General features: G+C 37.9%; 3 protein-coding genes and 1 long non-coding RNA gene across 4 annotated transcripts; 3 read left to right on the top strand and 1 right to left on the bottom strand.

Annotated features, from left to right (window-relative positions):
• The first annotated feature begins 2,471 nt into the window (after nucleotides 1-2,471).
• LOC121783674 (ethylene-responsive transcription factor CRF2-like) lies at nucleotides 2,472-3,894 on the top strand. The gene has a single exon (XM_042181823.1). The coding sequence runs from the start codon at nucleotides 2,710-2,712 to the stop codon at nucleotides 3,688-3,690; it is 981 nt and encodes a 326-aa protein (XP_042037757.1). The 5' UTR covers nucleotides 2,472-2,709; the 3' UTR covers nucleotides 3,691-3,894.
• An 8,726-nt stretch (nucleotides 3,895-12,620) lies between these two features.
• Nucleotides 12,621-13,821, bottom strand: LOC121785543 (arabinogalactan protein 22-like). The gene is made up of 2 exons (XM_042183996.1): nucleotides 13,477-13,821; nucleotides 12,621-12,885 (listed from the first exon to the last, which is right to left on the bottom strand). Exons 1-2 carry the CDS (start codon nucleotides 13,604-13,606, stop codon nucleotides 12,788-12,790), a joined length of 228 nt encoding a protein of 75 aa, XP_042039930.1. The 5' UTR covers nucleotides 13,607-13,821; the 3' UTR covers nucleotides 12,621-12,787.
• An 8,629-nt stretch (nucleotides 13,822-22,450) lies between these two features.
• LOC121785003 (mitogen-activated protein kinase 9-like) lies at nucleotides 22,451-26,020 on the top strand. The gene is made up of 3 exons (XM_042183324.1): nucleotides 22,451-22,628; nucleotides 23,120-25,312; nucleotides 25,392-26,020. Exons 2-3 carry the CDS (start codon nucleotides 23,164-23,166, stop codon nucleotides 25,817-25,819), a joined length of 2,577 nt encoding a protein of 858 aa, XP_042039258.1. The 5' UTR covers nucleotides 22,451-22,628; nucleotides 23,120-23,163; the 3' UTR covers nucleotides 25,820-26,020.
• Nucleotides 26,021-26,336: 316 nt separating this feature from the next.
• On the top strand, nucleotides 26,337-27,688 carry LOC121785005. Its single transcript, XR_006046874.1, has 3 exons — nucleotides 26,337-26,834; nucleotides 27,205-27,373; nucleotides 27,451-27,688. It is a non-coding gene; the product is annotated as an uncharacterized LOC121785005 (long non-coding RNA).
• Nucleotides 27,689-27,710: the final 22 nt, after the last annotated feature.

Genomic DNA, 27,710 nt, shown 5'->3' with positions numbered 1-27,710 from the left:
CTGTATCCACAAATACTCTGTGGATCAGTTTGTTTGCCACTCCGGCTTGAATGACAATAGCGTCTTGGTGAGGAGAGATGGCTGGGACGGGATCGGCATCTGAAAATGTAATCACTTCGTCTTTCTTCAGCCTTTTATGTGTTGGCTCCTCTTGATTGGAACCTCTGCGTTCTGCTTTTAGGGACGACTTAGTCTTCCCGGCAGGGAGAGCATCAATAGTCTGGATTACTCCATCATATTGCGGCTCGTCGTCGTCTTCGGGATCCTCATGCCTTTTCGGATCCTGAGGATTGCAGTTCGCACCTCTCTGCCTTTTGTTCTTTTTCGGCTGCTTGCTTTGGTATTTTTTTAACGTTCCTGTTTTCACAAGAACATCAATACCTGCAGCCAAATCTCGGCACTCCTCGGTATCGTGTCCGTGGGCTTGATGGAAGGAGCAATATTGATCCTGAGGTCGCCGCGCGGCCGATTTCGTCATCCGCCTTGGTTTTTCGAACATATCGGAATGTAGTTCGAAAATTTCCGCTCTTGACTTGTTTAAGGGTATGAACTGAGCGGGCGGCTTCTCAGGATTGAGACGTGGTCCCAATCTGCCTTGTACCGGTGCCCTTTGAATTCTTTCAAAAGGAGTTCGGCGAGGAAGCCTCTGATCGCTATGATCTGGCTTCCTTCTGTCTCCTCGGGACGATGAGCTGTCTAACGACCGTTTGCGACGGTCTGCCTCATCGGCCCGGGAGTACTGGTCCGCAATGTCCCACATCTCTTGAGCTGTTTGCGGACTGCATTCCACGAGCTTTCTGTAGAGAGCTCCGGGCAGGATTCCATTTTGGAATGCCGAAATGACAAGTAGATCATTGAGATCATCTACTTGTAGGCATTCCTTGTGGAATCTCGTCAAAAAGTCGCTGATCTTTTCGTCGTGACCTTGACGAATAGAAAGCAGCTGAGCCGAAGTGATCCGGGCTTCCGCTTTCTGAAAGAACCTCCTGTGGAAAGCATCCATTAGATCTCGGTAGGATCTAATGCTGCCTTGAGGAAGGCTGTCGAACCACCTTCTCGCGTTCCCGATGAGCAGCTCGGGGAACAGCTTGCACATGTGGACCTCGTTGAGACCCTGGTTCGCCATGTTATATTGATAGCGTCCCAAGAAATCATGAGGATCCACGAGCCGTCATAGGTTATCGACGGAGTTCGGTAGTTCCGCGGCAAAGGAGTTCGGGTGATATCGTCCGAGAACGGAGTTTTTAATGCTCCGTACATGGCGAACCCGACATCTCTTCGGTACGGAGGAGATGGAGTTCTCCTGTGGTTCCGGTACCGAGGAGGAGCAGGAACATGTCGGGGTTGAGGATTCTTTCTCCTGGAAGACATGTCACTACTGCGGTAGTGACTTTCATGTCTGGATGAGGAGGGAGAATCCGCCGTTGTCTTCTCCGGCTGTTGGCTCTTCTGCAGGAAGGTTAAGAACTCCTCCTGCTTCTCGGCCAAGAACAGCTTGACAGCTTCATTTAAATCGGGCTGCTGGGAAGACTCGGTGCGATGACTCCTGGAGTGGCTTGTTCCTCCTTCGTGAGAACCGGAGGTAGATGTCTCCCGAGGCCGTTTTTCAGACCTGCGAGCTGGACTAGCTTCCTCACGGTGATCACGAACGGTATTACGGGTGGTATGTGATCTGGTATGCATTTTTTTTTGGGGTGGAAAAAGGGTCAAAAATTCGCTTTATCACAAATTTGGTTCTCTGTTTCCCACAGACGGCGCCAGTGATGAATGGGCGAATTTCTGATGTTAGTGAATGCAGGAAAACACAGATCACGACACGGTGAATTTTACGTGGTTCGATTTACTGAGGTAAATCTACGTCCACGGGAAGAAATGAGGGCAGAGTTGCATTGCTTGATCTGTTTTCTTACAGCTTACAATACAGACTTGCTATTTTGTATTTTATCTCTAGAAAGCGAGAGAGTCTATTTAGAACGTAACCCTATCTATCTGATCTAGGTTCTATTTATACATTGACCTAGATCGTGGCATGCAGCCATTTACTAGGTAGTGGATGTCGTGGAGATCGTGGCGATCTTGCATGGGTCCACTATCCTGCATGAGTTAATGACTGCTTGACACCACTAAATAGATCGTGGGTGTAGTGGAGGTGGAAATCCTGCATGAGTCCACTATCTCCTAGTTCGGTCGAATACTGAGATCGAACTGCTGAATTATTGCCGAGCAGCTTTTGCCGATCTGAGAGTAGAGCTTGATGCCGACCTGAGAGCAGAGTTTGATTGGTTGGCTTTTACCGAGCTGTAGGCTGAGGCCGAACTCTTTGGTCGTGCCGAACTGAACTCTGATACTCTTTAGTCATGCCGAACTGATACTCTTTCTTGGGCTTTAGGCTGATGGGCTTTGCTGCTGTTGTGCTTGTTTAGTACGTACTCCATCACCTTCGTCTCAACCATACTCTCTGCATACATTCTCTGCCCCTTCACCACTTTTGCTTTGTGGTTTCTTCGCTCCATCCCTCTCTGTTTCTTTTCAGATTTACTTTTACCCTTCAAACTTTCTCATTAAACCGAGATTTTTTCCTCCTTTTTTTCTCTTTACTTTCTCTTTATTCTCTCGGAATCTCTCCTTTTATTTTTGCCTTGTTAGCTTTCGCTTTCAATGCAAATCTGAAGAAAAAGGAAACAATTACTCACACAATCTGAGGAAACAATGTTTTCTACAAACAGGGTGAAGTACAGTGAGCACATAACGAGGACTACGGTTAGTAAAAGGCGGGAACATCCAATTTCCGGCAGGAAAAGCTCTTTTCCGGCGGAGACGGCGGCGAGGACGGTTCGGTTTTTTGTTACCGACGCGGACGCCACCGATTCTTCGAGCGATGAGGAGGAGGGGTTTAGCTTTGCTGTGAAGCGGCGGAGGGTGAGGAAGTTCGTCAACGAGGTCAGAATCCATCCCTGCGGAAGAGATGACGGAAATGTTGACGTTAACGGAAGCGTTAACGGCGCCGTGATTGTTAGCCGGCCTACGCTGAAGCGGAAGAAGAGCGGCGGCGGGAGAGCGGCGGAGGGCGGCGGAGCGAGGAAGTTCCGCGGCGTGAGGCAGCGGCCGTGGGGGAAGTGGGCGGCGGAGATTCGCGACCCGCTGCGGCGCGTGAGGCTGTGGCTCGGGACGTACGACACGGCGGAGGAAGCCGCGATGGTGTACGACCACGCGGCTATACAGCTGCGTGGCCCCGACGCGCTCACCAACTTCTCGGCTCCGGCTGCTGCCTCGGCGCCTGGCAAGGACAGCTCCGGCTACAACTCCGGCGACGAGTCGCACTCGCTCAACATTGCCAAGTCACCGAAGTCTGTGCTGCGGTGTGTCTCGGCGGCTGACTCGGCTGAAGCGGAGGCGGAAGCCGAAGCCGAGTCCTCTTGCGTTTTCCCTCAGAACGACGTCGTTGCGAGCCGTGACGATCTCGCGATATTTCCTCCGAGCGACGATATATTCGCGGAGTTTGAAAAGCCGGTGGACTTGTTTGACGAAATGGTTTTCTCGGACGACATTTTCGGTATGGGTTTCTGCAGCGGCGATTTGGTTGTCGGGTCGGGTACGGATTTGGGTCTCGGGTCGGCCAGCTGGCAAAACGATGACTTCTTTCATGACTTTGGTGATATATTCGGGTCGGATCCTCTCGTTGTGCTCTGAGTGATTAAATATTGTAATCGTATAAGAAATCAGCACCAATTTTGTTGATTTCTTCGGCAGTTTTGGGATGGTTAATTAGTGTGCTTTTATTTTATTTATTTGTGTGGAAAATAGACCTATGTAATTCTATGTTTAACGAGAAGAAATTTAAATTATTCGTGCTAATAAATAATCTTAGCTCAGCTCCTTTCCGGTAACGGTGGATTTTCGTGCTAATATTTTAATTAATAAAAGTATTTGCTTAAGCGTGTGCAATTAGAATAAGAATTTTTGTTTAAGGAGAAGAGCACGTGTGGCAGTCACGTGACTTGCGAAGTTGGAATTAGGTGAAAGATTGAAATGGAATGAATCTGCATACCCTTAATTTGTCACATTATTTGTCATTAAATTTCTATTGGGCTTTGCCTCAACTTTTAATACCACAAATTATGTTTAAGCCATCCTCATCCACAAAGTGGGGCAGACAATGGCGCACCCGATGCATTATGTTTAGGCCATGTACAGTGGGGCGGACGATAGCGCGCCTGATGCATCGGGCGCGCTATCATCCGCCACTGTGGCTCCGCAGACGACGGACGATGTGTCGTCCGCACCCTTCGCTTAGTCCGCGGACGAAGTGCGGACGATAGGTCATCGTCCGCCCACTGTGGGCGCCGCGGACGATGCAACGCGTTTTTATTTTTTATTTTTATTTTAAATTCAAAATTTGTCTATTTAAACCTCGATTGTCATTCTATTTTTCATACGAACATTTCTCGCATCTCTCATTTCTCTCATCTCTCACGTTTCTCCATCTCTCACAAACCAAAATGAACTACGACGACATGGTTGAAGAAGTGTGGGCCCGTAACCGCCGTCGTTGAGTTTGCGTAATTTTTTTATAATCCATATTGTAATTTATTAATTTTATAAATGAAATGAAGGTTTTTCCCAATTTTTGTAGTTATTTAAGTTTTCAAATAGAAGAAAATGCTTAGGGCGTCCCACTGCAGGTGGAAGGGTAGAAGGATAAAATGCTGACGTGGCGGTGTATAGGGCGGACTTTAGGCCGCCCCACCGTGGATGCTCTTATAGACGGTTGCAATACTACTAAATGTTGGCGGAATTATTAGCAATAGGCTATCACTGTATGCAACTCTTTTTATTGAAGAGAGTAAATGTACTCCACTAATAATTAAACTACGGTACAATATATTCACGCATCACTTCAACGTGGCCTTGTACACAAATACTTAGAATGTATTGGTATGTCAAACATAGTAGCATACCTCCCTAGTTTTTTAATTTATTATGTCTGTATAGTTGTGATTGAATAAATAATTTTGTTGAGAAATAAAGTAAGATATCCAAACATAGAAAAGGGGAAGAAATATTTGGAAATGATGGGTTAAGGTATGGTAAGAATGAAGGGTTCAATCTTGTTTGATCTTTCCCAGCTGAGTGCTGGCCGTTGGGCCCCTTCCCTCCTGTCTTTGTCTCCAAATTTAGTCAAATAAAATTTCTAAAACAAGTAGTAGTATTAAAGAAATCAGAAAAAATAATACTAGTACTCCTACTAGATATCGTACTCATGATTGAAATTAAGAAATTTTATACATTGGTCATAGTGTTTGAATGAGACTTAAGTCACTTGGTAGAGTTTATAAATTTTTGAGGGACACCTTTATTAATTTATAGTTCTGAAAAACAAGATGTTGTGAATCTTTTAACATTAGTTTAACGCCTATAAAAATCAACCTCAATATGTCTATTTTATAGGAGTATATGTTTATTATATATGAGAGACAGAATGAAAAAAGTACTTGAAATATTGCTAGTAAAGAATGAGCCCAACTTATTAGAAAGGAAATATTTGTCAAAAATAGAAATGGACCATTTTGTGGGATAGAGCAATGGAAAAAGAAGATTATTTTTATAGGGAAGAAGCTAAAATTTAACTGAAATTTGGTAATTTACAAGTTATTATAAGGAATAAAGATCCTACATGAAATTCTTTGGATAAAAAATTTGCCACAGGAAGATACTTTTGCAGCAAGTGCCACTTGGTTTGCAACTATACATCCAAAAAGAGGGATTTATTTGGTTTGCAACTATACATCCAAAAAGAGGGATTTATTTGGTTTGCAACTTATGTGTGTGACTGTGAAGGCCCAAATAAGAAGAAGTGTGATGACAGAGGTTCAATGAAAAATCATCAGAGTGGTCCTAGGATGAGCTGGTGAGTCACAGTGGAGACATATATTTGGACAAACAACTATGCTTATACTCATTCAAGAAACCTTAGCTTTTACCATATTAATGTTCCTTGTATCTCTCACTAATATCAACAATTATATGTGACTTTAACACCTCATACATGACATGAGATAGCAACTAATTACTTTACTTCCCTCACAGATGTAGTTATTACTATGTCACAAGCCCAAAAAAACCGTAACCTCGTCAATGTCTTTCTCTTGCTCGAGTTCATACATCTTTGTTTATGTACGTGAGATATAATGATATATGGATATGGATGCATAGTTAATTGAAACTTTTAGTTTGATTAGAAACTAAATCGACTGTTTTATTTTTAACTGTATCTTGAGACGAGCCTAACCATAACCATCTTATAGGTTCTACCGATTTGATTTCCAACCTTTTGAATCAGGAACATGCTATTACCGTCGATTTTGAACCAAACTTTAGAAAACAGAGAAAAAGCAGAAATAATCATGAAAAATCAAGAAAAATCATGACAAAATTGTTGAAATCGAACCAGAGCCTCCGATTATCGCTATAAAATCGGATCTGTTAAATATGTTGAAGAGGATGTTATCATTCCACTTCCCTTGGAACCTTAACCGCTTCGGCAACAACGTTTATTGAACCGATAATACCCCTAGATACATAAAAGTATTTTCACAACAACAATTTCATTAGGCGTGAACAATTTTGGGAGGATTTTTTAAGAGGACAAATTTGATCAATCCTTTTCCTCAAAAACTTGAGATAACACTAAGTCCACCTCAAATAATTTTTATAAGTCGAATCTTGATGAATCCAAAAAAAAAAGGGTTAGAATCTTGATGAACTCATCCTCCCACACCGCCACACATTACTATATCTCTTTCAATAACTATGCAATAAACAGTAATTAGAAATGCACCACTAGCTTGTGATTATATTAGATTAAGTCCTAATAATATAATCATTCCAAATTGCTCCAATCTTGTAAATACTTTCAACTTGATTGTCAAATTACCCCCACTTGAACTGAGTTAAAAAAAACTAAAAAGACAAATTATTAGGTTGTCATATTGTTATGCTCAAATAGATAGGCATATAGGGAATTTGAATTGCTCAAAAAGCATTTGTAGGCATTGGGCCAAAGTCCAAGAAATCCAAAACTTAGCTTTCATGTGGCTGTGTACAAATTTGGCTCTTCTATTTTAAAGCTGTATTTCAGTTGATATAGGTGCAGGATCTCGAACAACAAGATTTCTGTACAGTCTTTTGTGGTAACATTGATTTCTTTTTTTATTATTATTATTTTTCAAGAAATTAATTTGGGTATTTGATGCATTGGTCAAAATTAATAAGTACTCAATATTCTGAATTTCTGATGATTCAGCTATTAGCCCATTTGCCGCATAATCACGTGGCCATGTCTTTTTCTTCCAATTTGGTGCCATCTTCAGGTGGCTTCTTCATTCATAAATTTTTCTTTATCAATGGTTTGTTTATTTTTAGTTTTATAGTAATTAATTTTAGTTTGCATGTTTGGATAGTATTTAGAGTTAATTGTGCTTAATGATATGGCTTTTGGTCGAATTGTAAAATGAGATGAATTTTTTAAAACATACTGCTATATAGATAATTTTAACTTTAAAATCCTTTAAAATATCATAGTATTAGAGCAAAGCTCCTAACTTGCACTGGGGGTGCGTACGACAAGATTGTAGGAGGCGCGTACTTTAACGGCGGCGTGGATAGTTGATTTTGACCCGGCCCATTACTATTTCATCTTTTCATTTTCTTCATATTTTTATTCTTTTTTCATAATCATTATCCATTTTCGATCCTTTTTAGAAATTTGATTTATCCATTTGGCTACAAAGCTGACAAGGAAATCTTCGTGTTTCAATTAGTTTTGTACGAGTATTTCGAGTTTGCATCAATACAAAACTCAAAAAGGTTTTATTAATTAACTTTCCGATCATAATTGCGTCTTTTATTCTGGTTGGAGGAGAAATTACCAAACGTCTAGCATTCCCTCACGCTTGGCGCCAATGAAGTTTTTTTATTTGAGAGAAAAAAGAAAACTATGCCTTCGCCAGACGAATATTAAGTAATACTCCATCCGTCCCCGAATAAGAGTCGTTAATTTCCATTTTGGGTCGTCCCCCATTAAGAGTCACTCTTTATTTTTACCATAAATGGTAGTAGACCCCACATTCCACTAACTCACTCCACTCACATTTTATTATAAAACAATATAAAAATGTGGGTCCCACATTCCACTAACTTTTTCAACCAACTTTTCTCAACATTTCTTAAAACTCGTGCCCGGTCAAATAGCGACTCCTATTAGGGGACGGAGGGAGTAATCGATTGGACGTTGCTATACTATTTTAGAGCATCCACAACAAGGTCACATCCATTCGAGATCTTCGTTGGGGCTAAATCAGGACCCTATTAATGTGGTGCAACCCTCAATCGGGCTGCCTTCATTTTAACCCCCTCCGGATGGAGACTGGGCTAGTCGGGTGTTCCGCAACTCTTCTCCGGCGATCCGGTCGGCCACGATTGGATTTCCAATATTTTTGTTTTTTTTTGTATATTATAATTTTTCCATATTTTCTATTAGTCGAAATTTTTATGTTTTTTTCTATTTTTCTTCTTTAAATTCGACATCAAAAATATTATTTTTATGCGACAAGTTTTGTATCATCCCTGTGTCTTTTTCTCATAATTCTCCACAAGTATTCAACATTCCTGAATTAGCTATAATACCTTTCATAGTTTGAAATTTTGAATAATAGGCGTGACTTAAGTAAAAGTAATATATGGTTCATTGTTTTTAGATTGATCTATATTGCTAAGTAGAAAAATATCCTAAATATAACCAGAGTTGTTCAGTTTTCTTAGATTCTTATTCCCTAAGGCAATGTGTAAGTATTGATATGCAAGTAATCTAATTGGAGTACTACTTTTAGGGAATATGATTTTTAATTTCAATTATTATTACTATTATTCAAACTGAATACTTGTTGTAGTATATACAAAATAAATATGTAAGTTGTGAAATTATGAAATATTTATTTCGAGTTATTTGGTGCTACATGATGCACCTTTCCACTTTTACCTATAAAATCTAAAAGACATGATGGTCTATGGAAGAAATTTCCTATAATAATGAGTACTATGCAGATACTAGTTGGATACCTTTAGTTATTTTGAATAATATCTCATCTTTTAATATAATTGAATTATTCGAAGCATTGGATGTACTATAACATGGAGTAGTATATGGGTGCTATAGCAGTATAACTATTAACTTCACAAGCCACATTAGGGTTAAAATATATTCTTAATTGAGTCAAATAATCTACCACTTGTTCAGATGAAATATCTTTACATATTTAATAATACTACTCCCTTCATCCAATTCTAAATAACAAATTTTTTATTTATTTAGGAGAGTATTTTGTAGTATAATCCTAGATAACATTTTATTATTGTTTTTTTAATCTTTCCCCTTTCCTATTTTATCCACATTTTTATAATTTTATGTTCTACTTTATTCAATTTATCTCTTTCTCCCTCGTACATTACCGATTCTGTTACGCGGTAGTTGAGACGTTTCTTTTCGGCGCACGATTTAAGAAAAAATGTGTTAAGCGATTTAGAGTTAAATGAAGGAAGAATAAAATAAAAAATGAAAAAGGTAGATAGATGAAGTGAGAATAAAGTAAGTAAGAAAAAATATATTGACTTTTACTAAAATAGAAAATGACTTCAGTAATATGGAACATATTAAAATGATAAGATGACTCTATTGCTATAGAACACGAGGGAATATATCAAACCTATTGGTCATGGTAAAAAATAGATTAACCCCAACCTTAATGGTACACGTGGCAAGCCAGATGGAGAAAGTAAACAGTGAGGGGCAAAATGGGGCGTCGAGAAAAGAGGGGATGAAAAGTAGGACCAAAAGAGTCACTCTCACCTACCAACAGGAGAGTGATGGGGCGGAATTTACAAGATCTTTTGGGCCCAATCCTATTTTGCTTTGTTGTCTCTCTCTAAACACACACACATCTATACATACATGTTAAAAAAAATTAACTCCTATACGAAGGAGGGAATTACGACTGATGTCAAGAGGGTTCAAACTCAGCACCTCATACAATAATGTCTAAGCTCCTTGCCGCTAGGACAAAGGCTCTGGACCTCAGGTGCACCCTTTTTCACTAACTTATTATTGCTCCTTTTATAATTCACTCAAAATATCATGTTTCAACTTTCAACTATCAACTTGTTTCTTCCCAATCCCATACACTCTAAATATTTGGGTCCATCGCTTGTCCAAAATAGAGCATCTTATTTTTAAATTATACTTCGAATTTTTACTTTATTATCTTTTAGATTACATTTAGAAATATTGCAAATATAATTAACTTTGATTTTTTGCAGTGTAGGTATTGATTTTTCCAAATTCAGTTACCTAAAAGATGTAAACCACTTAAATTGTTTGAAAATTGTGACGCATGCTAATAGGTGAATAATGAGAATTAGTACACGTCCTATTTGTAAATTGTAGTAATTTTTTAGTTTGGACTAAAAATCACAAAATTAAGTCCAAATTCAGATTAATTTTCTGGTTTTCTCATAACAAGGTATGAGTTTTCAGAATATGGTAGGTTTGAGGTAGGTTCTTAAAAAGTTTGGTTAAACAAGTAAGGCCTAAGCCTAATATATTAGTCGTGGGCTTACTCTTGAAAAAAGTTAGCAGGCCTAGATCTTTAAAGAAACTTCCTCTAGCCTGGACTATTTCGACTCCTATGGGTTTTTCTTTTCTAAAATATTTCAATTATGAATTGTTTCGTAATAATTTCTCATTTCTTTTGTTATGATATAAGGAGCTGTTAAAAGTCCACTTCTATAATAGTATACAATTGTTTCTTTTGGTATTTATCCCCATTGTTCTTTCACATCCAACATAATTTTGCAATAAAATTTATTAAAACAATAAACATAATAGTAAAACGTTACGCAAGTAACAAAGAATCCACCACGCTCAAAGATAGGATCGCAACTAAATTTTCTGTAAAAATAAATGTTGAACATTTATCTGTATAATAATGTTACATGGAAATGGTATTTGCAAAAGAAAAATGGGATGATAAGATTGGATGAATCATGTGTTTTGCAGGTCCATCAAATAACAGCCAAATGAGGCCATAAGAGAAAAGACAATATGAAGTTGAGGCATGCTTTCTACTGAAATTAACATATCATATTTTACAAGATTGATGGGAATTAGGATTTCTGCTAAACTGAAAAACTGATACACATACACTAAACTATTTGCCATCCTCTCTCTAATTTATTACTACAAATTTCATTTCTTCACTAACATCTGTCTAGTTATATAAGATTAAAAGAAATGAAACTTACATTCAGCATCTAATGAGACTTAAAGCCTCAATAACAGTTATGCTCAGTTTCATTTACTAACACCCACAGACAGTCCCCCACACTCTCTCTTTTGATTTGTCGAACTCAGAAATATTACAAATATTTTCGTTGCTCACTAATGAGACAAATCAATGGAACTTAATATCTTCTTCATTGGTGGTGGTCATGGCAGATGGCTTTCTTGATTTGAGTCCTTTTAATCTTTTAGGTTTTTGTTGCAGCAAAAAAGACGATTCCGTCGCCTTTGCGGCCCACACACTCCGGCCCGACATCATGTGAGGTGGTTAAATCAGGGTACGCACTAGTATGTTAAAGGGGAGACCTTAACCCACTGACTGCCAGAAGCCCATCTCCCAAGGCCTCACACTTGTGCCTGAGAGATGGAAGCAACTACACGACAGCAGTGAGATTTGAACCCAGGCTCATTGCAGCAAGATCTGTCCCTCCGTTGCCAACTGCGCTACACCCCTGCGGGCATCTTTTAGGTTTTTGTGTTTTGCGATTACGAGGTTTAGTGATTGAACAAGGTTCTAGCACCATGCCAAATGTGTGCGAAGAAGAAGAGCAAAGCAAACTAAGTATGCTCTAATACAAAATTTTCACCATCGTATTTCAAAGTCGCACAATCTAATTCAAAATAGAGCATGTCCTGCCATTACGAGGCTTATTCGAATATGAAATCCATTTTGGAAATATAGCATCCCGCTTTTTTCACAACCTCGAGCTTCGATGCATTTTGCAATCGAGAAATCAATACCGGTGCAAACACTATTCTAAAACAATTAGCCGATGATCTAGAGTCCTAGACTTACTTTTCGTCAGTAAATGGAGGTGTATGATTGACTGATATTGCAAAAAAAAAAAGGAACATGGCTCTTGCGCACGGCGATGAAGCGTGAGCAGACCAGAGAAAAGAAGGTGAAGTGGGCGATGAAGCGTGAGCAGACCAGAGAAAAGAAGGTGAAGTGGGAGGCGGCAGGGTAAAGGAGGGCATGGTGGTGGAGGAGATAGGTGGAAGCAGCAGGGAAGAGGATGAAGAGGGGTGGACGAGAGTGCGTGCATCCAAGTTTTTGTCAAAAATAATCAAACTTCCAACCTAAATTTAAGTCCAAGAAATTGTCCAAAAATCATGAAATTAGACCAGACCTTAAGATACTACTTATTCTAAGCCCAAGTGGCAGCAAAAGACAAACATGAATTATACAAAAGCAATGAAATTGTTGAGGAAATGGGCACCATAGAGATAGATAAGATCGACAAAGTAATTAAAATCTTGTACTGGGAAGAATACAATAAGTCAGAAACTCTTGTCTCCACAATGAACATGATTCATAACTCATAATGCAGTCAATCAATGAAAATCCAGGAAACCTAAACACCAAAAAATTAACTAACCCACTGCCGTTGGGATTCAGATACTGAACGGGGCGTCGAAGGTGTGGATGATATATGTGAGGACCAAAGCTAACAGCATCAGCCCATATGCAATGCCTTGATCAATTGCAGTCCCTACACCATTCATATTCAATTACTCCACAACTTTCATATTTTACTCAATGAGTAAATGCATCAACAGCAACTAATCAGAAAGTCCAACCTATGGATCACTGATTATGCAGAAGTTGTAACAGCACAAGGTAATCATATCATTCTGATAAGAGAAAAGCAAATTGATGCATTTATCTTAGCTCAATATAGATAAGATCCAGACATTTGGAATCAAAATCTGCAGGTGATTTTAAACAGAGACGGCTTTTGAGATGTACAACATTCTTAAATTGGTTATGAGTTTGATTATACTCACAGTTATGCCCCAACCTACACATACATTGCTCACATTTATTAGTATTAATTTTTGTTTTCAAAGTGATCGGATTCATGTTCTTCCATATTCCGGTGGAACAGAAAGCAGATCGCGTTCAATTATCATCAATTGCTCTTCATTAATTAGGTTTTCAATTCAATAGATTTTCTAGCATTGAATCAAACACGAAAAGCAATAGCAAACAGATCTAGAAAAAGCGGATGCAGTTACGGAAAGCATTTCAAAAAATCTAAACACAAATGATTCAATTCAATAAATCGAAGGAACGAACTAACCGTCGCTGGTTGGGGCAGGGGCAGGGGCGAAAGCGCCGTGGCCCTGGCCTTGAACAGCAGGCATGAAGATCGCGAAAACCAGAGCAAATGCGGCAAAAATGCCTACCGAAAACTTGCAATTCGCTGCCATTTTCTGCTTCCTTTTTTTTCTTTTATTTATTTTTTGTTGATTACTTCCTCTCCCTCTAAGAATTTATTCTAGCGGGGAGAGAGAGTAATGCAGCAACGAATTGCTCTGTGAAGGAGTTAGGGTAAAGCGAAAATAGGCAAGTGTATTAGTGGTGGAGGGTGGGCCATGGAAATGGAAAGCATGTTTTTCAAAATCATATGCCTTTCTCTCTCCTTGGATTCCTCTCTACCGGCGCAGATGGTTTTCCTTCACATGCTGCTCTGATATTCTCGTAATATATTATGATGAGATAACACAATAAATTCAAAACAATTATAGTATATTGCACTATAAATAATTACAAGCATTTCTTGTACTACAAAGTCAATTTTTTATTCCGACGCTTCAATTATTTGCAATCGAATTCCCTTGCATTTTCCATCTAGATTCAAATGCATCTCTAAATATTGATAATCAGCCTATTTTTTCTAAATTTTTACTACTACTACTACTACTATTCAATTTTGCATCTCTTAATTTGAGTAACGTGTTTCAATTTCTTATCTATACTTAAGACCACTACAATAGAAAAAATCTGTTAAGAAATTTTTTAATGCATTTAAGCACGCTAATATATGTTTCTAAATTACCATTAATATTTAATAAAAAATAAAATTAATTCATCTTTTATTTTAGAATATCTTTTTTTTAGCTTCCTAAATTATTATTAAAACAATTTCAACAATTTCAAGTTTCAATTTTTGTATTCTTATTAAACAAGTTTTATTTGTAATGGACCGATCATAAAGACGTGCTACTTAGAAACTATATACTCCTACTTGAATTGCTCAAATGGTAAACACAATGGACTAAGAGCATCCACAATGATGTGGATATTCCCACGGACTAGCACTAAGACATCCCAAAAACATCTCATGTCATGTCATAAGGATATCTCACTGCACTGCCACGTTATAAGTATATCCCACTGCACAATAGTGAACAAGCACTAGGACAAACACTAGAACATCCCAACAAACAAATTCACAAATACGGAATTAAAATTTCGACACGAATACTGGAAAAATGCAACCATTAAAAAAACATATATAATTAAATAAAAAAATACATAGTTCACAAAAAAAACGTCCCAAACCAAAAAACGATTTAAACAAAGTACATGTTATGCCTTGTATGATATGTTTTGTTTTAAGCCTTCATTTTCGACGATCATATTTTGTATGGTAATACATGCGTGGTGCAAATAAAACGAAGTGCAACGAGCCGTATATTTAGAGTTTTGAAAAAAAAAAATCGAAAATGGTCGGACATGCATGCGCTCGTCCGTCGAGGACCCACAGTGGTGGATGAGCGCGAGGACGAGCGGAAAAAACGACGGACGAGCGGCTCGCCGGTCGCTCGTCCAGCGCGCGCTGTGGATGGTCTAAGCATGTGTTGACACTTTGACAGCGGAAGACTAAGACAAGCCAATTACATATTGAAGAAAAGGAGAGGTTAGAGCATCCACAATAGGAATAGCCCAGTCATAGCCTAGCCACAAACTCCTCCTGCCACATCATCAGCCCTAAAAATCCTCCTGCCACATCATCAAGACAAGCAAATAGCCCAGCCATAGCCTAGCCACATCACTCAAAATTATATAAAATAAATAATTAACAATCACACAACATACGGAATTAAATTTACGACACAGATACGAGAAAATTTAACAATACTATTAAAAATTTAAAAAGTACATTAATTAAAAAAAGTATAATAAAATTTAAAAAGTACATTAATTAAAAAAAAGTACATTAATTAATGAAAATGACGTGCAAAGCGCGTATATATAGTGTTTCGAAAATTAAAAAAAATCCATTGGACGATGCGCTCGGCGATCCGGACCCTGCAATGGCGCCGAGCGGATCGCCGAGCGCCCGTATATCGCCTAGCGCTAGGTGATTTTTTTTTAGAAAACCGCTAGGCGGTTGTAATGGTTCGCCGAGCGCACCGCCTAGCGCCGGGGCTTGGCTAGGCGGTGCGCTAGGCGCCATTGTGGATGCTTTTAGTAGTTAGTACAATTATTTATTGATTTGTGGGACATGGGCAGATGTTGAAGGCACCAGTAGTAACGGTTACCAACCGGTAATGAAGAACATGGGTCCAATCACTGATAACGACATAGCACGTGCCTAACCGACGGGAATCGGTTTCTCAGCTGCCCCCTTACTGGCGCCACCTATTCACGGCTGTGATTCCTCCACGTGGCAGATGCCTTTCTCCTTGGATTCGGTCTTCACTCATTTCCCAATTTCTTATTACCTGCAATTTGTAATTTATGGGGTGAAACAGTTGCTTTTCATGGACTCTATAGATTACCATTCAGCCCCAAACGAATTAATAAAGCAACACAAATGCAAACGACTAAGGACCATAATCAATTCCTTAGTTGCTCTTCTCCTTATTTAACATTTTTCATGATACAATGAGAAATCCTTCCAGCTAATGATATCTTCTTGATGGGCTGAACATACACAAGCTATAACACTTTTAAGAAAACAAAGCTCATAAATTAGTTTCCAGAATAATATTTTATTTAGAAAAAATGTGCAAAAATACAACTATATGTTGTACTAGCTAGATTTGTATAATGAAAATCCCAATCGCTAGTTGTTTTCAGCTTTCGATTCAACCACCAAATTAATCTCTATGCTGAACGAGCCTGCACTAAGGTTGATTATCCGACTCAACAAATTATATTATATACTCATAAAACAAATCTTCCATTAAATATGCCATATTGATGGTATCTAATTTTGTACTACTAAACATTAAAATAAATAAATTAAATTTAACCTTTTTAGTTCTCCACTCGTCCCAAGTTACTTGAGTCGTATTTCATTTTTGATTGTCCCAAGTTATTTGAGTCATTTATCTAAAAAAACATCTAATCACACATACTTTATTATTTCTTTTACTTTACCCTCTCTCCTACTTTATCCTCTCTTCTACTTTATTTTACTTTATTTAACTCACTAAACACAAGTTTGGAAGAGACGCATGAGTGTCATGCTTCTTTTGTTAATAAAACGCATGATGCTCTTGCGTTTTAGGCTAAGACGCATGACTGTTATGCGTTTTTAAAAAAATTTATTTAATTGAAAGACGCATGAGCGTCATGCGTCTCTACCTAAAACGCATGACGCACATGCGTCTCTACCCAACTAATCACTCAGACATGGCACTTTCGTAATACTACTTGAGATCACACATCACACTTTTAAATTGAAATCGTATTATTATTTCAATATTATTCATAAAAATATTAAATTTTGTTTGTAAGAATCACTTTTAAATAAGGGTTATTAAAGTATAATACTCCATCACACAACTTTTGAAAATTTTAATTTTCTCCACAAATTTCAAACTTAGCTAATAATATCATAAATTTTGACCTTAGTGTCAATTTCCCACTAATGATAGATTTTGGACTATTAAAAATGACACAGAAGACGAGTTGACACTTACTTGATTGATGGCGTGAAACATCACTTAATTGTTTTAAAAAAATGATATAGTAAGTCATGAATAATAATAAAGATTGTTTAAAAACTCCCGCCCCTTTGCCCATAACAAAACCAGTGGAAATCGAATAGTTGGGTAGAGACACATGTGTGTCATGCGTTTTAGGTAGAGACGCATGACGCTCATGCGTCTTTCAATTAATTTTTTTTTTAAACGCATAACTATCATGTGTCGTAGCCTACAACGCAAGAGCATCATGCATTTCATTAACAAAAGACGCATGACACTCATGCGCCTCTCCCAAACTTGTAATTTAAAAAAAACGCAGTGCATAATAAGAATGTTAATAATACCCTAGAATCAAAAAAGAATTAACCCATAAACACAACTTTCTTAAATCCTGTGCAGAAAAGAAACGCTTCAAGTATTCTCGCCAATATATGGAAAAACCTGTGGCGTTCCCTCCCCGGCCTCCGCTTCCCCTTCAGCGTCCCCAGCGGCTGCTCCCCCTCTGAAGAGTTCAGATCCAAAATACGCTCTCACAGCCAACGTGTCTCCCAATTTCTCTCTCAACGAAACGCCGCAGCCGCCGTCCACGACTTCCACCTCTCATTCGACAGCACGAGCTATGTTAACAGAGAATTCATGGAGGAATGGGTGCTCTACGCTGCGGGAGCTCGAGATCAGGGATTGGTTCGGCTCGGTTAAACTACCTGGACGCCTATCTTTACCAAATTTGAAAACCATTCATCATCGTGACATCTTTTTGGTCTTCGACGATGATCACCATACGATGGAGCCTTTTTCCGGCCTCCCACAGCTGGAGTCTGACCAATTATTACGGGGATGGCCTTGTTATAAACGATCCAAAGCTTAGAGCTCTTGAAATCAATCAAATCAGCGATGATTCCTTTTCAGCGAAAGAGATTTCTGCTCCGTTGCTAACCTCGTTTCGATACGGGGCTCCTAAAGCTTGGGAATGTGCAAAGGTGAATCTCCCAATGTTGGATTAAGTCTACTTACACATTTATGGAAGTAGATACCGTTACGATGAAAATCATACCAACTTTCTTAGCATGCTTCACCAATTACGGAATGCAACCTCAGTTTCATTAAGTTTGGACACTATACAGGTACATATTTCTCCATCTCCTCATACTATATGGTAATGGTTGTTTGAAATTGATTGATAGATTCTCCAAACCAAAGTTGGATCCTTGAAGCAAACTCCTCCTCCATTTTCCAACATATATGAAATGTCTCAAAGTGATGGAAGGATGTCGTAGATTTAGCCAAGTGTTACAAAGTGTAATGGACTATTTGAGACAGACTTTCAACTGTGAGGTCAAGGTTTCTCCTAATTTATCTGTTGTTGAACAGTATACCAACGTAGAAGAATACAACTATGTAATCAAAAACTACCACTATGCATAACCCAACAATATTACATAACTGTATTTTTAGCTCCGTTGGATGATTTGATTTTTGAGTAGTGCTAAATGGCCATATTATGGTCAGTCACACAAGGTTATATCAGTAAATTGTAGTATTAATTATATATTAAAATATAAATTGTAGTTAGTGGATAACTTAAAATGACTCATTGACCCTCCACCATACTTTCGGATATATTAGAATCCTCCTTTTAAGTTTCGAAAATTTAAATTAACGTTATGCATTAATTACACATTATAGAGTTTCAAAGTTAAAAATCAATACAAAATCTTTACATCCAAGACGATAATATTTATTAACATTAAATTTTACAAAACAAATTACATTACAGTAGCTATTAGTGTACTTCATTTCCTAAAATATAATCATCATTTAATACAAGAGGTGGCATATACTTCTTTTTCATTGGCACATTTCATTTTATTACTATTATAGTATATATGTATATTCATAGAGATTTAATCATATTAAAAAAATCAACTTAATCAATATTAATGATATTAGAATTTCTATTAATAATTCATTAACTGTTCTATTTATCTTGTGATATTATATCTTAATCACATAAAATAATTATTTAATCAAATACTAATGTCAATAAAATTTCTTTTACCAATCAAATAATTGAATGAAAATAATTCATTACTTTATATATCTATGTTTTGATAGTATTAAATTTGAGATGGAGTTACTGATTTTATTTACTTAAAATTGTGGATGATAGATAGCATGCTTCTTTAATTACAAGATTTCAATTAATTGCCTACAACATCTACATTTAAATTCCCACTCCTTTTCGTGAGAATGGGTGAGGGTTCCAGAAATTGTGGATGAGGGTTCCAGACATCTACATGCTCTGATAGACTTTTTTTTTGCATTTTCATTATTCTCTCTCTTAATTTTTTTCAACCAAATGTCTCAAAGGGAGGACGATCACAAATTTTGCAATTTGACATGGACTTTGTATTTGCTACACATTTGACACAATACTTCTCTAATTTCAGTCCCAGCACTTCAATTTCTATTTACTTGTCTAACGATTTTGGACAATTTTGATAAAACTAGTAGTATTAGGGACAAAAATAGTGTGATAAGGCTTTAAAAGGCCATATAACAGCAAATGTGTGTAGGCAAACTTGGAACAATCTCCTTCCTCTTTCATTATATCAAATTAGTGTGCACATGAAGAGTAATTGAATCGAATTATAGTTTATAGTAATTGCATCAAGAGCCTACGCGTGCGAGGGAGATGAATTAAATTACGGGAAAGTAATAATTTTTCATCACAAATAAAATTTATTACAAGTACAACATTTGTGAGTTTCCAGAACAGGGTCGATCGAAAAGTAACGATAATTTTGCACACTCTACTATAGTAGTATTATCAATTTTTGAAATGTTTCAATAGAAAACGAGAGAGATTCGGAAGAATACTATAAATAGTTAGCGAAGAAAGTTTAGAAAATAATAATTTTATTTTTAAATTTGATTAAGCTTACTTTTAGTTTATTACTCCATTAGTTCCATAAAAATAAGGATATTTTCCAGTGTTTCATAAAAATATCTCCTTTTATTTTTAGTTACCTTCTTCCAAATAAGGTGGACCTTATTTTTCATTAACAATACTACTATATTTACTTTTTTCTTTCTATTTTCCTTATTTAACTAATTGAGCATGAATTCTCGTATTATTCCAAATATTTATATTTTTATGAAATGGGAAGAGTATTTATGTAGTACTGATAAAGTTAATTTTATTTTATTTATGTTAAAGTTTAGTAGTAACAAAATTAGATGATGCGGGGTAGATCCACAGATTATTTTTTAACCATTTCAACACGTAATGTTTGTGGATTGACACTCTCGGACAAAATTTTGATTAATAAATGAGGGACATCGATTGTTATAAATTAATTTTTTTTTAAAAAAATTTGGAGCCACTATTGCAACATTTCAAATATTGATACTACTTTAGTTTCAAAATGATCCCAAGTTGTGGATAATCAACCTTAGTGGCCGCTCAATGTAGAGACTAATTTGGTGGTTGAATCGAAAGCTGAAAACAACTAACGTGATTGGGATTTTCATGATGCAAATCTAGTACGACATGTAGTTGTGTTTTTGCACATTTTTTTCTAAATAAAAGAGCAACTAACGAATTGATTGTGGTCCTTAGCCGTTTGCATTTGTGTTGCTTTATTAAATCGTTAGGGGCTTGAATGGTAATCTATAGAGTCCATGAAAAGCAACTATTCCACCCCACTAACATATATATGATTGGTCCATATTTTGTCATTTCAGTTCGTCTCACAATAAAAGTCGCATTTCACTTTTACCATAGATTGTAAGTAGGTCACACATTCCACTAAATCACTTCACTCTCATTCTATTATAAACCAATATAAACATTCCACTAACTTTTGTAACTCACTATTCATTACATTTTTTAAAACCAGTTATCACACTAAATGTGACTCATATTATAGGACGGAAGGAGTAGTATTTATTTTGTGTTATGTCTAGAATATATTATACTGGTAATAATTTGCATTCCATACCATCTAACTTATTTTACCAAGTTGAGTTGGCTGATTCGGTCTTCCTCCATTGTTTAACGTCAGAGCTCCGATACAAATAAAATTGTAGAGAATTCAAAGAATGAACGATAGTAATATATAGTAAGAAAAATAAATCAAATCTAGATTATTATTTTAATAATATTTATAATTTAGGCAACAAAATAATTAGAGATCTAGTATTATTATGGTCATATTTACACAAGGAAATAAGAATTGCAAATATGAAAACGAAAATTAAATTGTAAAGAATATAGATATATAAAGAAATTTTAGGAAAATAATAATTTTATTTTATATTTGGTGAAGCTTATTTTTCGTGGTTGAGGAAGAAAACAAGTATTAAAGGCGCACAAAATAAATATATAAAACACACATAAAATTTAAGTCTTCGGTTTGGATATCAAATTATAATTAATTAAATGTTAACATGTTGGAAAAATATTGTAAGGTTTAGACATACTATATTGATACTGTATTTGATATCTCAATGTAATCAAGGACACTTATAATCTACAATTTTAAAAATTTTGCTTAGATATTTTAATAATTTTATGTTATACTACTAGTTTTTTTTTTAATTATTAGTATTATTTAACTAGCTTAAATCGCAAAATATGGAAATCGCCTCGTGCTAGGGCTTTAGATCTCATGGCCAATTCATTAATTTTTATTTCTTTTGCTATTTCTATTTGTTTAAAGATAATTAATTCATTTAGCCCTACTTACATTTAATAAATTATTAGCCCACTAATTAAAGCCCAATTTTATACACACAATAAAACCTAAAAACCTAATTATTAGCCGCCCTGTTCGTTCATCTTCTTCCCTTCTTTTTGTTTTCTCTCTGCTCTCTACTCTATTTGAAAATACTCAAACAAGATGGATTCAATTGCAATTTTCAGAAAGAATTTGCAGTAAGTAACTACATATTTATAGTGTGACTTATGGAATACTACCTTTCTATTTTAAATAACAACTCTTCTTTCTATTTTAGTCCATCTCTTAAAATTTGAAACTTTTAAACTTTCCATTTAAAGAAATCTTTTAGACTCCTACGGTATATAACAATTTATTTACCACTTATACCACTATAATAAAGTGGACCCCATAATCTACTAATTATATGCTAAATACACAACAATTTTGTACAGTACAAATTAAAATCCGTTCACTAGTTACAAATTTCTACTTCTAAGGAAACAACAGAGACCATAATAGAATGTAACGAAATTAACGGAAATATATTGAAAAGAAAAAAATCAAAGGCAAAAAGAAAGAAGGTAGATTTCCACGGCAAACTAAAAAAACAAGAAACACTTTCATTTCCATTTGTTTTTGCTGCATCTAATCTATTCATTTACAGGTACCATCTAGCATTGGCTATACCTAATCAGGTTTCTGCTGAATTTCGCTAGGGTTCGTCCCCGAACCCTTCAAAATTCAGCAGATGCCATTGCTTCATTGATCATCTCCTTGTGCAATAGGTTAGTCATTATTCCATTTCTCTTGTTTGGGTGCATTCTCTTTGGTTGCAATTTATCATAACAAAACATTGTATATTAACATGGGAACTCACTATTTCCGTATTTAATCATTATTTATTCCCAAGCTAAAGGGCAAATTGTCACTCAAATCATAAAATTTGGTTAAATTCTGGTTGGTAATACGATTTTAAATATAGTTCATAAGCAAATATCCATGAATTTTAACATTTATCTCAATTTTTCCACGGGATCTAATTTCTATAGGGACGAGACCGACGGGAAATTTTATTATTTTCTCAACACACAACAATTTAAAATATTTGTCGTGACAAATTGCGAAAAGTGTTCAAATTCAAGATTTTCACGGCCGATTTTTAAAGTTGCGGAATGGAGTAGAATTCGACCAAAGTTCACGGTTCTTCCGGCAATTTGCCAAAGCTAAAACCATTGAAAGTAGTGATGGTTTATATGTGTGTATTTGCATGTACCAGGTGAGTGTATTGTGTGAAAAAAAATTGCCATCAAAGAAAGAGAGATGGATCAGTTGAGGCAGGTTGGGGAGGTTGTTGGCAGTGTGAAGGCTTTGATGATACTCAAGCATGAGATCTCCATCAACCAGAGGCAATGCTGTCTGCTGGCAGACATGATGCAGCTGGCCTTCGACATGATCTCGGAGGAGATGAGGCGCAGCCTGAGGCTCGACGAGAAAGCCACCAAGTGGAAGCCTCTAGAGCGCCCGCTGAAGGAGCTCCACTGCGTCTTCAAGGAGGCCGAGTGCCATATCCGATACTGCCTCGATATCAAGAACTGGTGGGGGAAGGCCATCAGCCTCCATGCGAACAGGGACTGCGTGGAGATGCACGTTCACAACGTGCTGTCCTGCTTCACCGTTGTGATTGAGGCGATTGAGACGGCCGCGGAGATCTCTGGGAGCGACGAGCGGGAGCAGCAGAGGAAGAGGGTGGCCCTCCTGCATAAATATGATCATGAATGTGATGATCCCAAAATTTTCTTGTGGAAGTTTGGAAAGCAGTTTTTAGTACCTGCGGAGATCAGCAGCCGGATAGAGATCGCGTGGCGGGAGGACAGATGGCTGCTGTCCGAGAAAGTTGGGGAGAGGAAGGACGAGAAGAGCGAGCAAAAGCTGGCTGAGCTGCTGCTGAGGAAACTGAACGACGTGGAGACTTTGAAGAAGGTGATGTCGAGCAGCATCCTAGTAGGGGCCGCGGATTACCAAGTGAAACGGCGTCTGGGGTCGGGGTACCCCAGTGGGCCGAGCCATCTCAAGGAGATCCATTGGCTGGGGGAGAGCTTCGGGTTGAGGACGTTCGTTGGAGAAGTTGCGCCTTTACTCCCCGAGGTTTCTTCTCTGCTTTCGCTGTCGCATCCCAACATATTGCAGCACCTTTGCGCGTTTTACGACGAAGGGAGGAAGGAAGGGTACCTTGTTATGGATCTGATGAGCAAGGATCTTGCTTCCTACGTGAAGGAGCATTCGGGGCAGAAGAATCGCGTCCCATTCACTATCCCGGTGGCTGTGGATATCATGCTGCAGATTGCGAGAGGGATGGAGTATTTGCACTCCAAGAAGATGTGTCATGGAGATCTCAATCCTTCCAACATCCTTCTAAAGGAGAGGAACAGCGCCACGGGCGGTTTTGATGTTAAAGTGTCCGGGTTTGGGATAAGCGCGATCAGGAGCTGCGCTTCGAGAAGCCCTAGGCCGGTTGCTGCTGATGCTGATATCTGGTTGGCCCCCGAGGTGCTGGCTGAGCTCGGAGGGAAATGCAGCGGGAGCTACTCCGAGAAGGCTGATGTGTATAGCTTCGGGATGCTCTGCTTCGAGCTGCTAACGGGGAAAGTCCCGTTCGAGGACGGCCATCTGCAAGGGGAGCAGATGGCGACGAATGTGATGGCGGGAGAGAGGCCTCTTTTCTCCCGCCCTACACCAAAATACCTGACTAACCTCACCAAGAAATGCTGGCAGACGAGTCCGGCTCTGCGCCCGTCATTCTCGTCTATATGCCGGATCCTGCGCTACATCAAGAAGATCCTCATCATCAGCCCTGAGCACGGCCACCCACATTCGCCTCCGCCTCTTGTGGAGTACTGCGACATGGAGGCCGCATATCTGAAGAAGTTCGAAGAAGAAGGGAGCGGGAACCTCGCGCCTGTGACGCAGATCCCGTTCCAGATGCTGGCCTACAAGATTATTGAGAAGGAGAAAACCAATAGCAAGAAATGGGATATGGTCACTGAAGGAATGGTGAAACTCCCTGCATCAATCTTTGATGAGGAGCAGTTGACTGCCATGGATGATCTCTTCCTTGTGCCGACTGATCGGAAGTCGGTTTGCTCAGATATCATTGACAGCAAGAACTCGGCCGTTGATGTGGATCTCAGGACGGTTATATCTGAGACGATACACCAGAAGCCTTTCCACTTGGACTCATTTGTTCCAGAGGCCCCAGGGAAGAGATACACCAAAACTACAGCTGCTGAAACTATCTCACCAGAATTTGATCAAAATCTCCCATCTGAATCACAAGAGAGTAACAAAAGATTACCCGAGATCCCAGAGAAGAAATCATTTCCGCTTCACAAGACCATGGAATCAACAGCTACGACCAACGACAGCTATGAAGATAAGAAACTAAAAACCATCAAGACCAAATTCATCCCAGGTCAGTTTCTCTTTCTCCTTTTTAGTTTCTGCTTTCTAATTCTGATCAACGGCTGAAAATTGATGATTCGTACAAGCAGAATCTCCTAAATCACCAAGATGTGACGCACCATTGAGTTCACCAGCCAGGGTAAAGAAGGTGTCGAATTCAGCAGCCTCGTCGCCATCACGAGCATTTAGCAAGACAGTGGTGCAGAGTCCAAAGAGGGACGTGAAAAGAACACTACAATCCAGGATGAAGAGCAGCATCTCGCCAGCATCCTCGCCAGCCAGAGAATTTAAAGCAAAGAGCGAGAGTTCAATGTGCTCGCCAGCGAGAGTGAAGAAGCCCTACTCCCCGGCTTCCTCGCCATCAAGAGGTTACAATGTATGCCCATCGCCAATCCATCCATCCGCTTACAACACATATGCTTCAGTAATGTCATCGCCCATGAATCCCAATGCACGTCCTTCAAGACTTGCTGCTAGGCCGACTGCACTGCCTTCGGATGCCAGTCCTCGAACCTGAAACATAGATCACATACTCAGGTAGTGTGCTAGACTGTTTTGCCTTCCACACAACATAAAAAAGAAGCGAAAATTTTGATACTTTTTTGTTCTTCCCTTGCTGTGTAACCAAGCCAAGCAGTTGGTGTAAGTGAGTTATCAATCTAATTTGTACACTAACAGTTTATAATTAGAACATAATATTAATATGTTTCTTCTTAAATATATGATCCCATGGTGATTTTTTTAGCTCGTACTTACAAATTTTACAAACATACTTTTGTACTCAAATTCATTGTTCAATTAATAGCTCAGAATCAAAATTTCCAACCAACTATACCTGAAGCTGAAGTTGATTTGGCAACACTTGCATTGTTTTGAAAAGATACACCAACTTCATTCACATTCAATTATGTAATGCTAAATCGGGTTCTGACATAACACTCTTATCTTCAGTTGATTGAAAATTTTAACTCAAGCTATTAAGCGAACAACATAAATAGCTAATATTTTCAAATTCGGATTAAAAAGTCACCTTGATCTACATTACGAAATTCCTTAGCTCGACTATATAGCTAACCAATTGGTCGATGTTCGACTCCACTCGACTCATTCGCACTCCTATAAATACTGATCCAAGGAAGCTATTAACAACCAACTCCATCACCATGTCTAATTCCAATCACCACTCCAAAATTTTACCAGATTGAAGACTGAAACTGCCAGTGTGGTGGTGGTGGTGGTGACAAGTGATAACTAATTTAAACCAGAGTCTCTAAAAAAGAAAAAGATAAAATAGTGTAGCAGGGCATGAGTTTATAGTATTAAAATTTTCATATAATCACAGAGGGATATCTTCTATTTGTAACAAATATATTGCTCCCTCAAAATAAAATAATTAGTAAATATATGGTGGTCTGTTTATTCAAGGAAATATTCAGACACAAAATCCAGATTTCATCTCTCCATATCATCTCTCCACCTTCCCTTCACCCCTGAGGATTTTAAATCTTCACCATTTTCTCTCTCATATTCAGGTAATATTGTTCTTGTCATGCATTTTCTTTTATGTTTTTGTAATTTAGTTGAGACTTTCCAGAAAACCTTTACCTAAATTAATCAATGCATAATTCTCCTATTATTTTACAATACATGTTACATGATTGTTCATATCTGGAATTCATTGAATTTAAATGAAAGGCGGATTTAATTCAGATAAAGTATATGAGGAATAGCCGAATATGTCTCAGGCTAACCATTCTTGATATTGATAATTAAATTCCTGCAAAAGTGATCAAAATCATGCATTAAACTTTATAGGTTTGAAACTATTAGTATAAGTATTATTGATTTAGATGGCCAAACTGTGATGAGATTAACATTGTAAACCACAATATGATGCTGCAGATTAACATAGAGAGAGAAAATGAGATAAACAAAGGGGGTGAAGGGAGAGGCAGACCTTCTTTAGAATTCTGGGGTGTGGCAGAGATGGCGAAGCAACAATGGAGATCCAAGTCCTTCTGCAATCACATCGATCCTGATAAGGAAGAACAGCTCAAACGAGTCAAAATAGGTACGCGATGTTATCTTCAACTTCGATATTTTCAAGAAATTGATGCAAGAAATTGACAAGTAGTATGATGTGTGCAGCGGTGGGGGATCAAGTGGACAGCATTCTTAAGATCATGAAGGATATAAACCGCGGAAACAGAGAGAGGAACTTGAAGAAAAAGTCGCAAGCAATAGAACTCATCCAAGATTTCCACAAGCAGTATGAAAAACTTTACATTCTCTATGAGAATTTGAGAGAAAGGGTGAAGAAAAGTGTTGAATACTCTTCTCCTGCTCCCGACTCGGATGCAGAACCAAATTATTGGAATGGTGGAAATGACGAAGAATTAACCTCTGAT

The sequence above is a fragment of the Salvia splendens genome, chromosome 21 (genome assembly GCF_004379255.2).
Source record: "Salvia splendens isolate huo1 chromosome 21, SspV2, whole genome shotgun sequence".
In the NCBI taxonomy this organism is placed as follows: domain Eukaryota; kingdom Viridiplantae; phylum Streptophyta; class Magnoliopsida; order Lamiales; family Lamiaceae; genus Salvia; species Salvia splendens.
This window is presented reverse-complemented; position numbering and strand designations above follow the sequence as displayed.